We start from the raw sequence: 16,846 nt of genomic DNA on the forward strand, positions 1-16,846 counted from the left end.
CACACAAGGTTTTGTTTGTGCCCTCCAAGAGTCTGTTTCTCCAGTCCTGTGTAAGTTCTGGCAGCTCTGTGGTGGTGTTAATGGCGACCCCCTCCAAGAGGGCTTATGCCATGCCCAGGTCTGCTGCACCCAGAGCCCCTGCAGGCCATTACTGATCCATACCTCTGCAGGAAACACTCAAACACAGAAATTAGAGATGTATATTATAAACTGTGATATTTTCAAATAACAATATATTACTACACATGTAATATAAGAATCTTTCAACAGTGCAGTTCAAATGTCTTTCCCCTATTTATTGTGCTGTTATTGTTTATTTTATTTTTCATGCCATGAATCCCATAACACATTGTTACTATTTTTACTTTAGACAGTAATTATAGTAGAGTGATTAAATATAAGAAAATTTCTTTTATGTTTAAGTTCATTTTTTTTTCCATTTTAAGACTTTTTGAGTTTGTTTTTTTTTTTCTGGCTGCACTGCATGGCTTGTAGTCACTCAGTTTCCCAACCATGAACTGAACCTAGGTCATGACAGTGAAATTCCAAGTCCTAACTACTGAACCACCAGGAAATTCCCTTAGACTTCTTTATTTTTTTTTATGTTTCTATATGATTTCATACTTTTTCTGCCTGGCAAATATTTTTCAACATTTTTGGTGTACAGGTCTATTGCAATTAATTCAGTCAGCTTTTTTATTTATTTCATCTTCATTTTGAAAGATATTTTTTGCTGGGTTTAGAATTCTGAGTTGACAGTTTTTGGATTCTTCTGGTTTTGCTTTTTTTCCTTTAAAGATGTCACTCCATTGTTTTTAGACTGCGTAGTTTCTGATAAGCCTGCTCCAATTTTAGTTCCTTTTTCTGTAACCTTTTTCCTCTGACAGCCTTCAGTTTTGTTTTCTTTTCTTTTCTTTCTGTTTTTAGTTGCCTGCAGTTTGATTGTGATGTATTAGTATATTGGAGTGTGTGTGTGTTCATCTTTGTAGTTCTCCTGACTGAGGTTCTTTGAGCTTCTCAGATCTACTTCATTTTATCCCTTTTCTCTTTCTGGGAAGAAAACTTACATTTGTGAGCCTTTGAGTTTCAGATTGGATAATTTCTATAAAACTATCTTCAAGTTCATAACTGTATTAATTGACTGTCTCCTTAGTTGTATTGAGTCTATGCAGCCCATTGACATTTTTTATCTCTAGCATTTCCATTTAATGCTTCCTTATAGTTCATCTCTGTGCTGAAGATCGTCTCTTGAGGCATGTCATCCACTTTTTTCACTGGCTCTTTTACATTTTAATCACAGTTATTTAAAAACTACATACATTTCCCATGTTTGTGTCATCTTTGAGGCTGTTTCTGTTAGTTTCTTTTGTCTCTTGAGAATGTTTTGAGTTTTTTTTCCCATGCTTATTTAAATGTCTCATAATATTTGATTGAATGCAAGATATTTTCAGTCTAATAGCAGGAACTGAGCTTAATGGTATTAACTCCTGGAAATGGGCATGCTTCTTCTTCTGTCGCTCCATTAGAACAGAGATTTGAGTCAGTCTAATCATCAGTTGAACTAGGTTTGGGTTTTGTTGTTACTCTTGTAAAGTTCAGGGGACCAGTGGTGTCAACTTAATCTAACCATGGTTCTATGCTGAGAATGAGGGATAGCTTTCTGGAGTGTTTTTCTCAGTGTTAGAGTTTTACCTTCAACTTTCAGCTGTTCCTGAATGCCCATGACACAGAGGGTCTCTCTCTATTTTTGTTGTTCCCCTAGAGGTGGATTGCTTTTGCTCAGTACTCCACGTTAGGCTGTTTTGGGGGCAAAGTGAGAGTTGTCTGTTACTCTGATTTCCTAGTCTTAGGAAGGCCCTGTGCATATTGGGCCTTCGGTGTAGGATATTTTCAGCCTGCTGGCCCTCCTCCCTGTGACAGCTAAGTTTGCATTCTGCCTTGTTTGATCTTGAACAGGAGTTTCACACCCTCTCCTAGAGTTAAGGGATATCTGCTTAGTGAAGGTTGGTAAAGGTATGTTTTAGCCAAAGACATTTTTCTACCTCTCCTCCAAGGGTTGAGTTTTTCTTTTGCTCTTGCCCCAGCTACAATGTATATTTTGTCCTTACTTTTTCCAGGATTCATACCAGTGTTCTTGGCTCAATATATGTAAATTTCCCAGCTGGAATTTCCTGTATCATGTACATAGTATAAACTTGCCCCTTGAACCTGCATAAACTATTGACCCATGGTTACAGGTTCTCAGAGAACTTTTTCCAAGCTGAAGATGAGACAAGAATCAGAACATTTCTTTCGTGTCTCCTTATGAATAGAGTTGGATTTTTTCTATGATTCATGAAGACTTCTGTGGGTTTAAGCTTAATATAGGGATTTCAGTTTTACTTTCCTGCTACATATGGGCTCAAGGAGCCCTTAAGTTCTTAGTACTGACACTCTCCCCAACGCTAGCTGTCATTCCAGCTCACACATACAAAGCTATTTTTCTGGCACCTGTGTTTTTCTGTCCTTATGTATGTATAGTTCAAATGTATGTCACCTATGTATTTTTGAAATGTCATGTTTTATCCACCAGTACTTGGTAGCAGAAGGAGCTCTACTGGTTACTTAGCCACTCATGCTGCTGGAACTATAGTTGATTATTAATTCTTCTTGTGCTTGCTCATAATTTCTAAAGGTTTGTCTGTTTATAATATTACACAGTGGTTAAGAGTAGTGCAGACTCTGGTATCAGGATATTTGGAGTCAAATATTTCTCTCTCATTTTCTCTCTTGAAAGTGAAAGTGAAGTTGCTCAGTCGTGTCTGACTCTTTGTGACCCCATGGACTGTAGCCTACCAGGTTCCACCATCCGTGGAATTTTCCAGGCAAGAATACTGGAGTGGGTTGCCATTTCCTTCTCCAGGGGACCTTCCTGACCCAGGGATTGAACCCGGGTCTCCTGCACTACAGGCAGACGCTTTACGCTCTGAGCTGCCAGGGAAGCCCTTACTGTAGCAGAGTTTAAAATTGTTTATTCTTTCATTTTACTGCATGTGATAAGTGCTCAGTAACTGTTAGTTTTTAAAAATAATTATTTTCTTCAAATACCTCATTTTAGTATCTATATCTCAAATTCTGACTTTGCTTACTTTTTAACCACAATGAAAATACTTACTGTGTCTACTTTATTATTGTTTACTAATACAACACTGGCTACTTAACAGCAAAGCTATGTTTTCCCCAAAATTACTACCGCTGTTAGAAGCATAAATCAATAATGATTTTTTCTTTAGACTGCCCTGCTTTTGGATCTCAAACATAGATGAGTATTACTCTCATACCTACAGTCAGGTACACATGGAACACAAAACCCTGCATGGCCTTATTTTTCGGATAGACACAACTCAGCTTTCCAATTGTATTTGTAATACATAAAATTGCATTAAGTAGGAGTTGGATTTCTTTTAGAAAAATAAGATCTCTAATTATTGCATTACTGAGAACATTGATTGATTTAGGTATTACCAAGATAAGCATTCAGTCAGCTCAGTTCAGTTGCTCAGTTGTGTCTGACTCTTTGAGACCCCATGGACTGCAGCACACCAGGCCTCCCTGTTGGTCACCAACTCCCAGAGTCCACTCAAACTCATGTCCATTGAGTTGAACATAAGCATTAGAAAAACTTAATTTATAGAAATTATTACTTTTTGTAGGGGAATGAACAAATACCATATTTTTTTCCAATAATAAAGTTATATCAATGTATGGCAAAAATCACTACAGTATTATAAAGTAATTAGCCTACTTTTTAAAAAATAAATAAAAAATAAATTTTTTTTTTTAAAGGAGGGGAAAAAATGTTCCTTTAAATAGGACTTTGAAAGGTACTAAAAGCATCTTGTCTAACTACTAGCAACTTTTAAACAATTGTGTGCAAAATAACTTTCTCATTTCCAAAACACTTTTCATCTGCTTGCTGTGAGAGCAAAGTAAATTTTAACTGATATCTGGACTGCTTGTGTTTTCAATAGGATTTCAGCACAATTTGAGTGGAGAAAGAAGACAACCATACAGCTGTTGTTGAATTGTTTTGTCTTTTGGAAAGGAAAGAAAATAAAAGAACAGAGTTATCTGGGATTAGTTGATTGAAAGAGCTTATTTTTAGGCTAAGGGAAAGGGGGTGTTTATCCCTAGAAATTGTTGAAATAGAAGGAGAATGTCTGGGAAAGCCAAAGTAATATGAAGTGAAAATTCCCCTTTCTGTATTAATGTTAATATAAAAAAATAATTTAATGCATTGTACTGAATACAAAAGGAACTCAGGATAGTCAGTATCATCATGGAGGAAGAGGAAAGCACCTCATTTAATTGATTCTCTGAAACTATGAATTGTATGTTGAACACAAAGTCTTTTACCATACTTACATAGAAAAAATTTCCTAAATAGATCTCAAATATATACTAGACTAAACTTGGAAACTTAGTTTATGGTTCTACTCATAACTTAAGGAAATCCATTATAGGCCAGTAGATCTTTTATTTTAAATTCTTATCTGATACATAGGATTATTTTTCATATTATATTAACAGATGATATGTGTTATAATTACTATGAAGACCATGTGTTAAATTGGAAAGAGCACAGCTTACACATTCATAAGATCCTACTTCTGACATTAAACTAGTTTCTTAACCTTAAAACCTTGGGCAAAGTACTTAATTTCTTCATTTCAAAAATAAATGAGAATGAAACTCCATTTTCCTTTTCCTCACAGAACTTTTGTGAAGATTTATCCTGAAAATGTATATGAAACACTTTGTACAGGTTGATGCTGATATTTATTATTTAACTTATATAATATTAGATAAATCTCAACATCTATTTATTCCCCTAAAATTTTTCTTATTATATTTTAGGCCTTTAATGATTGACCCCCAGGGTCAAGCCAATAAGTGGATCAAAAACTCTGAGAAAGAAAATCAGCTTAGTGTTATTAAGCTATCAGATGCAGACTATATGAGAACACTGGAAAACTGTATTCAGTTTGGAACTCCACTTCTATTAGAAAATGTTGGTGAAGAACTGGATCCATCATTGGAACCTTTGCTACTTAGACAAACTTTCAAACAAGGTAGAAGTCAATTGATATTAGTTGCTAAAACTGAAGATGATTGGATTATCTTTGAGGCTTATCTTTGCGGGAAGAAGACTAATACATAATTTTAATAATAATCTTAATAATGCAGAACTTCTGTGTCATTGTTATGCATGAAAGGAAATTTGAACAAGTATCAGATATTCTAAAATAAATACCTTGCCTTCCTTTGATTGCCTTAGTCACGGTTATTTAGATTGTTCTGTAGAGAACATACAGAAGTTGCATCCAGCCTGAAATTCCTTTATCTTATGACCAAGGACCACACAAAGTCCATTACTATGAATAGTAATGGTTAATGTGGACCAGAGTTGACTTTAGGTAAACATTGTCCCCCTTGTATATCTTTCTGCTTATAAAATTTTTTCTCTGTCAAACTCTAGTACTTTAAGAGCTTTAGTCATACATAAATAATTTTGGAACCATTATTGAAAATTAATAGAGGAAGTAAGATCAAAAGGAATCTTAATTTAGAAGGCTCCATGACAACCAGAAAAAACATATATTACCCCAGAATTAATGATTCATGCTGTATAATTGCTTACTTGCCTCTGTGTCTGTGGCTTTTGCAACACTTGTATTCTGTTTGAAATTACTTTATAACGTTTTACTTATAACCTAGGATGGGTTTTAACAGAAGGGGAAGGGCTATGTAACTTTGGCTTATTTATTATGCATTTTTATCTGAAATACAGGTGGCATTGATTGCATCAGACTTGGTGAGGTCATTATTGAGTATTCCTTTGATTTCAAGTTTTATATCACCACAAAGTTGAGAAATCCACATTATATGCCAGAGCTGGCTACAAAGGTATCTTTGCTCAATTTCATGATAACTCCAGAAGGACTTGAAGATCAATTACTTGGTATTGTTGTTGCAAAGGAGAGGTATGTATTTTCTTAGATACTTTCAGATAGTCTAGAAAGAATATTTGTAGGCCATAAAGTTGGCCTGAGGCTCAACATTCAGAAAACTAAGATCATGGCATCTTTGTTGATCATGGCAAAGATGATCATCATGGCAACTTTGGCCACCTGATGTGAAGAACTGACTCCTTGGAAAAGCCCTGATGCTGGGAAAGATTGAAGGTGGGAGGAGAGGGGGACAACAGAGGATGAGATGGCTGGATGGCATCTCCGACTCAATGGACATGAATTTGAGTAAACTCTAGGAGTTGGTGATGGACAGGGAGGCCTGGTGTGCTGCAGTCCATGGGGTTGCAAAGAGTCGGACACGACTGAGTGACTGAACTGAACTGAACTGAATACTTTTGTTGTGTGATTATTCTGAATCCTTGTCTAAATTTTATTGTTGTTGTTCAGTCGCTAAGTTGTGTCCCACTCTTCGCGATCCCGTGAACTGCAGCACGCCAGGCTTGCCTGTCCTTCACTATCTCCTGGAGTTTGCTGAAATTCATGTCCACTGAGTCAGTGATGCTATCTAATTAACTCATTCTCTGCTGCCCTCTTCTCCTCTGCCTTCAGTCTTTCCCAGCACCAGGGTCTTTTTTAATGAGTTGGCTCTTCACATCTGGTGGCCAAAGTACTGGAGCTTTAGCTTTAGCATCAGTCCTTCCAGTGAATATTCAGGATTGATTTCTTTTAGGATGGACTGGTTTGATTTCCTTTGTCATTATAAATTAAATAAATACAGAATTCTTTAAAATAATTGTTCTATAATAAATAAGTTATAAGCCAACCATGTTATATTGGGCTTTTAGTATGGGTAATAGGATTTAGGTGATGTGCCATGACTTTTCTGAGTAGGCAATGGCACCCCAGTCCAGTACTCTTGCCTGGAAAATCCCATGGATAGAGGAGCTTGGTAGGCTGCAGTCCATGGGGTCGCTAGGAGTCGGACACAACTGAACGACTTCGCTTTCACTTTTCACTTTCATGCATTGGAGAAGGAAATGGCAACCCACTCCAGTGTTCTTGCCTGGAGAATCCCAGGGACGGGGGAGCCTGGTGGGCTGCCGTCTATGGGGACGCACAGAGTCGGACACGACTGAAGCGACTTAGCAGCAGGAGCAGCAGCCATGACTTTTGACTTGTATCTGATTGTTTGAAACAAAAAATTTCATTTCTTGAAATGTATGTTTTGGACAAAATCAGAAATGTGTTCAAAGACATATACAGAATATTAATGAAATAAGAAAATACTTAGGACAAGAATGAAAAAGCAGGATATAAAACTATACATGATAGGGATAATTTGTTTTTCAAAAGTTAATACATGAATGGATATCCATATATATGATAAAAAGATTGAGAAAGAATATACCAGAATATTAATAGTGGTAATCCTTAGGAGTGGTAAGATTATGGATAACTCATTATTTTCTTTATGTATTTTTCCATTACTAGCATGTGTTATTTTTTTGTTAATGAGAAAAATATTAATGATCCCTGAAAGGGCTACTAGTAAAGAATTGCTTTCTGGGATTTCCCTTAAAGTGGCTAAGACTGTAAGCTCCCAATGCAGGCCCATCTTTTATCCCTGGTTAGGGAACTAAATCCCATATGCCACAACTAAGACCTAGCACAGCCAAATAAATAACTATTAAAAAAAAAAAGAATTGCTTCCAGAAGGAAATCTTTGACTCAGCTTGAAGATTAATATAACACTATCAAGTAGTCAATTAAATGAAATCAAATTATAAGTGAAAATATGTACCATAAGGTACTTTAGTTATTTTCAGTATTTATCCCACTTGCATAACATCTAAGACAGAACCAAGTCATAACATATTCTATAACATGAATTATGTTATTTGAAGTTTCATACCATCTTTGTTAAGGTATTAAGTGCCAATTCAATCTTTTACTTTGAGCCAGTTGTATGATGAGTCATCTTTTCTGTGTCTGCTATTGTAGAAGAGATGATGAAAATGAGACTGAATATGATTAAGCCAAGGAATAGAAGTTTCATATTCTGAGTGTCTTTTCCAGTTCTTATTCTCACACAATGAGCTAAGCCATATGGATAAACTTATTTTTAGACTTAACATAGTATATATTATTGCTGCATTTTACATATTTATAATCAATGCTTTGTTTTTGCTTGAATTTCTCAAATTATCATTTTCATGGAAATATTTTTTCCTTAAGGTAAAGAGGCTAATCATCTTACTTTGTGTTACGTGTCTACAAAATTGTTATATTTAAATGCCTAGAAAATTGTAAGGTCTAATATTTAGATTAAATACTACAAATTTAGATCAAATGTGTTTTTATCTTTTTAGACCAGAGTTAGAAGAGGAACGAAATGCTCTTATTCTTCAGTCTGCAGCTAATAAGAAACAGCTGAAAGATATAGAGAAAAACATTTTAGAAACATTATCATCTTCAGAAGGAAACATTTTAGAAGATGAAAGTGCGATTAAAATCTTAGACTCTGCTAAATTGATGTCCAATGAGATAACCAAGAAACAACAGGTAAAAAAAGAATCCTAGAAAATTTTTTGATTCTTTGGAGTCCAGTTTGCTCCCCCTTCCTAAGTAAAGTGCTATAGTAGGCTCATGGGAAGAGGAAAATAATTCATAAAATACCACAGCATATAAACTAGTTTTAAACTCATGAGAATATCTCTTAGTGTTGAATCATTCAAAACCTGTGTCATCTATGTGGTACTTATAAATAGAAGAGATACATTTGGAGTGAAAAAAAGTTTTAGTATAATTTTTGTTGTTCCATAGGTAGGGTAAGCTAGTCAGGTTCATTCAAGTTTTGATTGACTCCTCAACTAAAACTTCAGTTTGAGAACTTGGCTTGCTTAAGTTCCTAGTTAGAACTTAAGATGTATGAGGTTATTGCTGGTTATTTGGACAGTAAGTGGCTCTAGGACCTAATGAGGATGTTCTTCTGGTGTTGCCTTGTCATCTGAGAGGGAGGAGGTATGAGAGTTGGGAGCAGCAGGTGGAGGAAGGAAAACTCACACAATAGCATACTTGTTGCAAATTAATCTAACATAGCCAAATGGTATTTTTATTTTTTAATTTTTTCAAATGGTATTTTTATATTGTCTTAAAAAAATATAATCCTAGTGTTACAGGTTAAAGGGGCCTTAGCTATTAGTCATTTTAGCATTTCATAGTTGAGAAAAGTAGGGCCCAGAAAAAGTAGTTAAGCCCCAAGTTTACACAATGAAATGATAATACAGATTGACTTCAGTAGGCTTACTTTAAGGATTTTCAGACCCTTCTATCCTCTTTAGCCCACCCAATGAACTAAATATATCTTTAGTATTGGGGTAATTAAAAAATAAAAAGAATCCTAAGTAGAAATTTCACTAATTGCTCGGCATCCTTCTGTTTGCACCCTACCTCACTCACCCCAGTTTTGGGGTAGAGGACTTCCCTTTGGGATGGGTTTAGTTTTATGTGAACGTGATGGCAGTGACTCTCTTTGGGGGTACTGTTTTGTTTTGTGCTTGTGTTTTTCATTTCAAGAGAGCCAAAAGGAGTAGTGTCTTAGAGTAACCTCTCATCTGGGGACCATGGCTGAGATATTCGATAATGTCTACCTTCCCAATTACTGTCTATTAGAACAGAAACCATTCCTCACTTTCCTCTCACCACTTGTTTTTTCAAAGTGAAAGAAAAGACAGGAAGCATTAATCAGCTTATTTTCTATTAGGCTCAAAGAGGAAAGTAGATATCAATATTTATTTGTTCAAATGCTTTATCTTACAAAGAGAAATTTAATCACGTCTTTTTGACTGGATCTCACTGATCTTTACAAACAGAATTTAGAAATCACTATATATTTTGATTCAAAACTTGCTCCGTATCTGGCCATGACTTCTATTCCACCCACTCAACGTCAGAAAACACATCTTCACAGCAAGTCTTTGTACGTAGTCTAAAACCCACCTTTCCTTTTTATCCCAAACTGTAAGATTAAACAAACACAAGTGAAAATTTAAGGATTTGTTCTATAGGTTCCAGAAGTTTCCTCCCACAAAAGTCATCATGACTGAAATATAGTCTAGTGGATTCTAGGGAAGTATATATAAATATAACTATATAAATATATAATATATATAAATATCAGGAAATTTTCACAGATAATAAATTCTCCTCTTAGCGAATTTCACACCAGTTTTTTCACATCATATGCTCACAATGTTTATTTGTTAGAAAATAACAAATTGTTTGATTTTAGGTTATTAATGATAATAAAAAAATCTCTATGTGTTCATACTAAGGGTTCAAGTATATGTAAATGTAACACTACTTATAAATATACTATAGAGAAAAAAATATATACTATAGAGCAAGCCTTGGAACCTGAGTTAAATTATTATTTACTCTTCAAAAATAACAACAATATTTGTTAAATGTTTTTGCTTACTGTTACTGTTAATGATAAATGGTTCAGTTCAGTTTGGTTCGGTAGCTCAGTCATGTCCGACTTTTTGCCACCTCATGGACTGTAGCATGCCAGGCCTCCCTGTCCATCCCCAACTCCTGGAGTTTACTCAAATTCATGTCCATTGAGTTGGAGATGCCATCCAGCCATCTCATCCTCTGATGTCCCTTTCTCCTCCTGCCTTCAATCTTTCCCAGCATCAGGGTCTTTTCCAGTGAGTCAGTTCTTCCCATCAGGTGGCCCCAAGTATTGGAGTTTTAGCTTCAGAATCAGTCCTTCCAATGAATATTCAAGACTGATTTCCTTTAGGATGGACTGGGTGGATCTTCTTGCTGTCCTAGGGACTCTCAAGAATCTTCTCCAACAACATAGTTCAAAAGCATCAATTCTTGGGCACTCAGCTTTCTTTATAGTCCAACTCTTACATCCATACATGACTACTGGAAAAACAGGTTTGACTAGAGGGACCTTTGTTGGCATAGTACTATATCTGCTTTTTAATATGCTGTCTAGGTTGGTCATAACTTTCCTTCCAAAGAACAAGCATCTTTTAATTTCATGGCTGCAGTCACCATCTGCAGTGATTTTGGAGCCCAAGAAAATAAAGTCTCTCATTTTTTCCACTGTTTCCCCATCTATTTGCCATGAAGTGATGGGACTGAATGCCATGATCTTTGTTTTTCAAATGTTGAGTTTTCAATTCAGTTTAGTCGCTCAGTTGTGTCCGACTCTTTGCAACCCCATGAGCTGCAGCACGCCAGGCCTTCCTGTCCAACAGCAACTCCCGAAGCCTACCCAAACTCATGTCCATTGAGTCGGTGATGCCATCTAACCATCTCATCTTTTGTTGTCCCCTTTTCCTCCTGCCCTCAATCTTTCCCCTATCAGGGTCTTTTCAAATGAGTCACCTCATTTGAGTTTCAAGTCAGCTTTTCACTCTCCTCTTCCACTTTCATCAAGAGGTTCTTCAGTTCCTCTTCACTTTCTGCCATAAGGGTGGTATCATCTGCATATCTGAGGTTATTGATATTTCTCCTGGCAGTCTTGATTCCAGCTTGTGTTTCATCCAGTCCCGCATTTCACATGATGTACTCTGCATATAAGTTAAATAAGCAGGGTGACAATATACAGCCTTGACGTATTCCTTTTCCTATTTGGAACCAGTCTGTTGTTCCATGTCCAGTTCTAACTGTTGCTTCCTGACCTGCATACAGATTTCTCAAGAGGCAGGTCAGGCAGTCTGGTATTCCCATCTCTTTAGGAATTTTCTGCATTTTGTTGTGATCTACACAATCAAAGGCTTTGGCACAGTCAAGGAGATGTCTTTGTGGAACTCTCTTGCTTTCTTGATGATCCAACAGATGTTGGCATTTTGATCTCTGGCTCCTTTGTCTTTTCTAAATCCAGCTTGAGCATCTGGAAGTTCTTAATTCACATGCTGTTGAAGCCTGGCTTGGAGAATTTTGAGCATTACTTTGCTAGCATGTGAGATGAGTGCAATTGTGCAGTAGTTTGAACATTGTTTGGCATTGCCTTTCTTTGGAATTGGAATGAAAACTGACCTCTTCCAATCCTATGGCCACTGCTGAGTTTTCCAAATTTGCTGACCTATTGAGTGCAGCACTTTAACAGTATCATCTTTCAGGACTTGAAATAGCTTACCTGGAATTCCATGACCTCCACTAGTTGTAGTGATGCTTTCTAAAGTCCGCTCGACTTCAGACTCCAGGATGACTGGCTCTCGGCGAGTGATCACACCATTGTGGTCATCTGGATCATAAAGTTCTTTTTAGTATAGTTCTCGCCACCTCTTCTTAGTATCTTCTGCTTCTGTTAGGTCCATCCCATTTCTGTCCTTTATTGTGCCCATCTTTGCATGATATGTTCCTTTGGTATCTCTAATTTTCTTGAAGAGATCTCTAGTCTCTCCCATTTAATTGTTTTCCTCTATTTCTTTGTACTGATCACTGAAAAGTAATCATTTTTTTTGCATTGATCACTGCAGTGGTAAATAGTACTTGGCTGAAAAGTTAAGGGTTAAATAACAGAAGATTTAAATGAGAATATTAAGATCATACTTTCTTTTGTAAAGATATCATTCATTTCCATTGTTGATAACTTTGTTTTACTTATAGTCAAGATGGAGCTTCAAAACTTACTTTTAGTTGTAGTTATACTGTAATTTGGGGGAAAGTTTGCTTGTAAGGAACACAAACCCACTCAAATTGGGGATATTTTATTTTCCCAATTGTAGGAAGTACATGTAGGCCTCAGGAATGAAGGAAAAGTGTTAAATTTCTCTGCTCTTTGTCTCTCCTTTTCTCTAAGGTTCTGTGGTCCTCATACATGCTTCATTCTGCTCCATCTGGAGACCAAGTTCTTTTCTGTAAAACTTCTATACTGTTACTTTGTACTTTTATCTTGCACATAGAAACCAACTCTGATACCACTGCCTTTTAGCTCTAAGGCTGAGCACCACCTGATTTCAGTTTTTGATGCTCCTGAAGATCTAATTCTCTGGAGGGAAAATGTATTAGCTAATATTGGGTCTGGTTCTGTGCCTACCACCTGATTGAATCAGCTGAAAACAGGATCATTCAGTATAAATTCAGCAGAGTTTGTGGATAGCATGTCCAAAGAAGGGAGAGTGGGTTGGAAAAGTGCTCTGTATGTTTTTCCTATAGAATATCAATGTATCATACTGAGTTGTCATTGGAATAACTGTTGTCTTAAAGAAATTTTTTTTCTTTTAGAGATTGAATATCTATCTATACCCCTATTAGAAAAAAGCTAAAATTATGAGAATCTCACTGAAAAAAAAAAAAGATGTTCTTAATGTAACAAGAACAACAAACAAACAGCCAACAAATACTTCCAAATTCTTGCTTCGCTAGACTTTGTGCTGGGTTCTGGTAACATGTTGGTGCCTTAAACCATACACGTATATACATACTTTCTCTCTCTCTCCTTCTCCTTCTGTCTCTGACCTATTAAAATAAAAGAGGGTGTTCAGTCACTAAGTCGTGTTGGACTCTTTGCCACTACATAGACTGTAGCACACCATGCTTCCCTGTCCTTCCCTATCTCTCTGAGTTTTCTCAAACTCATTTTCTCAAATGTCCATTGAGTTGGCGATGCCATTCAACCATCTCATCCTCTGTCACCCTCTTCTTCTCTCGTCCTCAATCTTTCATAGCATCAGGGTCTTTTCTAATGAGTCGGCTCTTCACATCAGATGGCCTAAACACTGGTGCGTCAGCTTCAGCATCAGTCCTTCCAATGATTCAGGATTGATTTCCTTTAGGATTGACAGATTTGATCTCCTAGCTGTCCAAGGGACTCTCAAGAATCTTCTCCAGCACCACAATTTGAAAGCATCAGTTCTTTGGCACTCAGCCTTCTTTACGGTCCACCTCTCCCACACATATGTGAATACTAGCAAAATCATAGGCTTTGACTATATGGAACTTTGTTGGCAAAGTGATGTCTCTGCTTTTTAGTATGCTGTCTAGGTTTGAAAGAGGGTGAGTGACAATAGTAGATACACATCAGATTAAGGCAAAGAATAAGGAAAGATTGACAGCTTTGTCTTCCTCAAATAAGAAAGAGATAATTGATACGGGTAGTTACACCTTTGATCTGTAAAGATATTTTTCTTTCTTTTACTTTCCTTCTTTCCACTCTTTCTTTGTTCTCTTCCCTCTCTCCCTAGTTCTTTACTTCCTTTCTTTCCCTTTCTTTCTTTATAGATGTTTGCATAATAAAGCCCTTTCATGTAATCCATGCCCCTATAATTTTGTCATTAACTTAGGGGGTATTTTTAATATAAATTTCATTGTATGAAATATATATAATTAAAACACATCTCCTATGTCTTCATCTTGATTTTTCTCTTCTTCCAGATTGCAGAAAAAACAGAACTCAAAATAGCAGAGTCTCGAGAAGGTTATAGACCTATTGCTAAACATTCATCAGTGTTATTCTTTAGCATTGCAGACCTGGCTAACATCGACCCCATGTACCAGTACTCTCTCATCTGGTTTGTGAACCTTTATATCAACTCTATTCATGACAGGTAAACATTCTCTAGCGTCATTCATTCTCCCTAGGTTGTATTTTCACCATCCTTTCTATTGAAAATATATAACTTTTCTTATTATTTATATAATACATGTTCATTATTGACCATTACAAAATATGGGAAAGTGAAGGAATGAAGGAATAAGTGAAGGAAAGAAGGAAGGAAGGAGGGGAAGGAAGGGAGGAAGAAAGGGAAGAAGGGAGGGAGCAAGGAAGGAAAGGAAGAAAGAGAAAGCAAGCAAGCAGACCTCTCTTCTATTCTAAGTTTTATTTCACTCCTACTCAAGATTGAAGCATAGAGGGATTAGCTTTAGTCCTTTCCCCACATTTCCTTTAAGTATTTTGCTAAGGCAATAACCTGTCTTTGCTAGCAACTCCAGTTTATCTTCCTCTAGCCCTGAGGTCCCTAAGAAGTTTCAGCTCCACATTTCTAATTGTTTGCTAGATGTTTTCACTTTAACCAATTAATGAATGTACACAGATCTTGGAATTAGACTGGAGTAAGGGATTAAATTTCAGTTCTTCCAAGGGATTTAATTTCAGTTAAATAGCTACATGAATATAGGCAAGACAGTTAACTTTTTTGTAATTGCCTCAATTTTCCTTATCTGTAAAATAGGGATAATAATAGCACCTACCTTCAAGAGTTCTTTTGAGAATTAAAAGATAATATTTTTAAAGTATTTTTTAAAATGTCTGATATTAAGCAACTCGTTTAGTAGAAAAAGAATATGATTTGAGCCTAGCGTATGTGTTCTACATGGGCTCTTGGTAGAACAGTCTTTCCTGAGTGATTGAAATCCCTAAGCTTCCCCAGCTGGGATTTGGAATTTGAATTAACTCACCCTACATGATGGAGGATATTCAAGCTGAAGAATTGACATAAATGTCAATAGCAAGTCGACGAGGATATGAAGTCATCAGAACCCTCATGTAATATAGTGCGTCCACTTTGGAAACATTTTTAGAAGTGTATGTATCTGAATTACTGTGCTGTACTTCAACTATACTTCAGTTAGAAAAACAATAATGCTGCTGTAAACATGCTGCTGGTGCTGCTGCTAAGTCGCTTTAGTCGTGTCCGACTCTGTGCGACCCGATAGACGGCAGCCCACCAGGCTCCCCCATCCCTGGGATTCTCCAGGCAAGCACACTGGAGTGGGTTGCCATCTCTTTCTGGGTATGCATATCTTTTGAGTTTGTGTTTTTTGGAGTTTTTTAGGGCTAAATACTCAGAAGTGGAATCGCTGGATTGTATGGTAGTTTTATTTTTAATTTTTTTGAGAAACCTCTGTGCTGTTTTTCATAATGGCTGTACCAATTTACATTTCCACCAATAGTGAATGTAGGTTCCCTTCCAATGATAACATCTTCTATAGCTATAGTACAGTATCATAACCAGAAAATTTACATTGGTACAATCCAGAGAGCTTATTCAGATTTCACCATTTTTTTATATGCACTCGTGTGTGTGTATGTGTGTGTGTGTGTGTGTGTGTAGTTCCATGTTTTTAACTCGTTATTTTGATAAAATAAAACTTGTATGTTAATTCATGTGTAACTGATTTTTTCTTAGCTTTACTTGACTCAATATATTTTCCTTTTTTTTAACCTTTCAGTAACAAATCCAAAATTTTGGAAAAGCGCCTAAGATATTTAAATGACCACTTTACATACAACTTATATTGTAACATATGCCGATCGCTATTCGAGAAGGACAAGCTATTGTTTTCCTTTTTATTGTGTGCCAACCTTCTTTTGTAAGTTACTTGCTTTTTCTTTATTTTAAAAACCTACCTGGAAAACCTAATCAGTGGCTTCTCACAGAAGGATAGCATGTTTTTTTTACCCTGTTTTTTAGTCATGAATTTAGTTGTTCATTTCTCTCTAGTAGTGTTGGTGTTTTTATGTTTGACTTTTAAAATGTGGGTTATACAAAAGAACTCAAAAAATGTTCAACAGTCTAGTTAATTCCTACAAAGCAAAAATCTGTGTAACTACCATTCATATCAGGAAACAGATTTTTTCAGGGAATCCCCTGGCATTCCAGCGGTTAGGACTTGGCACTTTCACTGCGGGGCCTGGTCAGAGAACTAAGATACCGCCGTGTGGTGGATGGCATGGCCAAAAGAAAAATAACAGGGTTTTTAGATTCGCTTCTTTCACTTAATATGCATGTAAGGTTCTCTCGGTCTTTTCATGGCTTGATGAGTCCTTTCTTTTTAGCACTGAGTAACATTTCATCGTCTGCATATAC

General features: G+C 36.4%; 1 protein-coding gene across 2 annotated transcripts in view; it reads left to right on the top strand.

The window, feature by feature from the left end:
* Positions 1–16,846, top strand: part of DNAH12 (dynein axonemal heavy chain 12) — a 173,590-nt gene that overhangs the window by 129,703 nt on the left and 27,041 nt on the right. For both annotated transcript variants that reach the window (XM_060402345.1, XM_012099851.5), the window contains exons 56-60: positions 4,897–5,111; positions 5,831–6,023; positions 8,381–8,573; positions 14,412–14,584; positions 16,209–16,349. In XM_060402345.1, the coding sequence (XP_060258328.1) occupies positions 4,897–5,111; positions 5,831–6,023; positions 8,381–8,573; positions 14,412–14,584; positions 16,209–16,349 (915 nt within the window). The remainder of the gene's footprint in view (positions 1–4,896; positions 5,112–5,830; positions 6,024–8,380; positions 8,574–14,411; positions 14,585–16,208; positions 16,350–16,846) is intronic.

This window comes from Ovis aries, chromosome 19, assembly GCF_016772045.2.
Source record: "Ovis aries strain OAR_USU_Benz2616 breed Rambouillet chromosome 19, ARS-UI_Ramb_v3.0, whole genome shotgun sequence".
Lineage (NCBI taxonomy): Eukaryota > Metazoa > Chordata > Mammalia > Artiodactyla > Bovidae > Ovis > Ovis aries.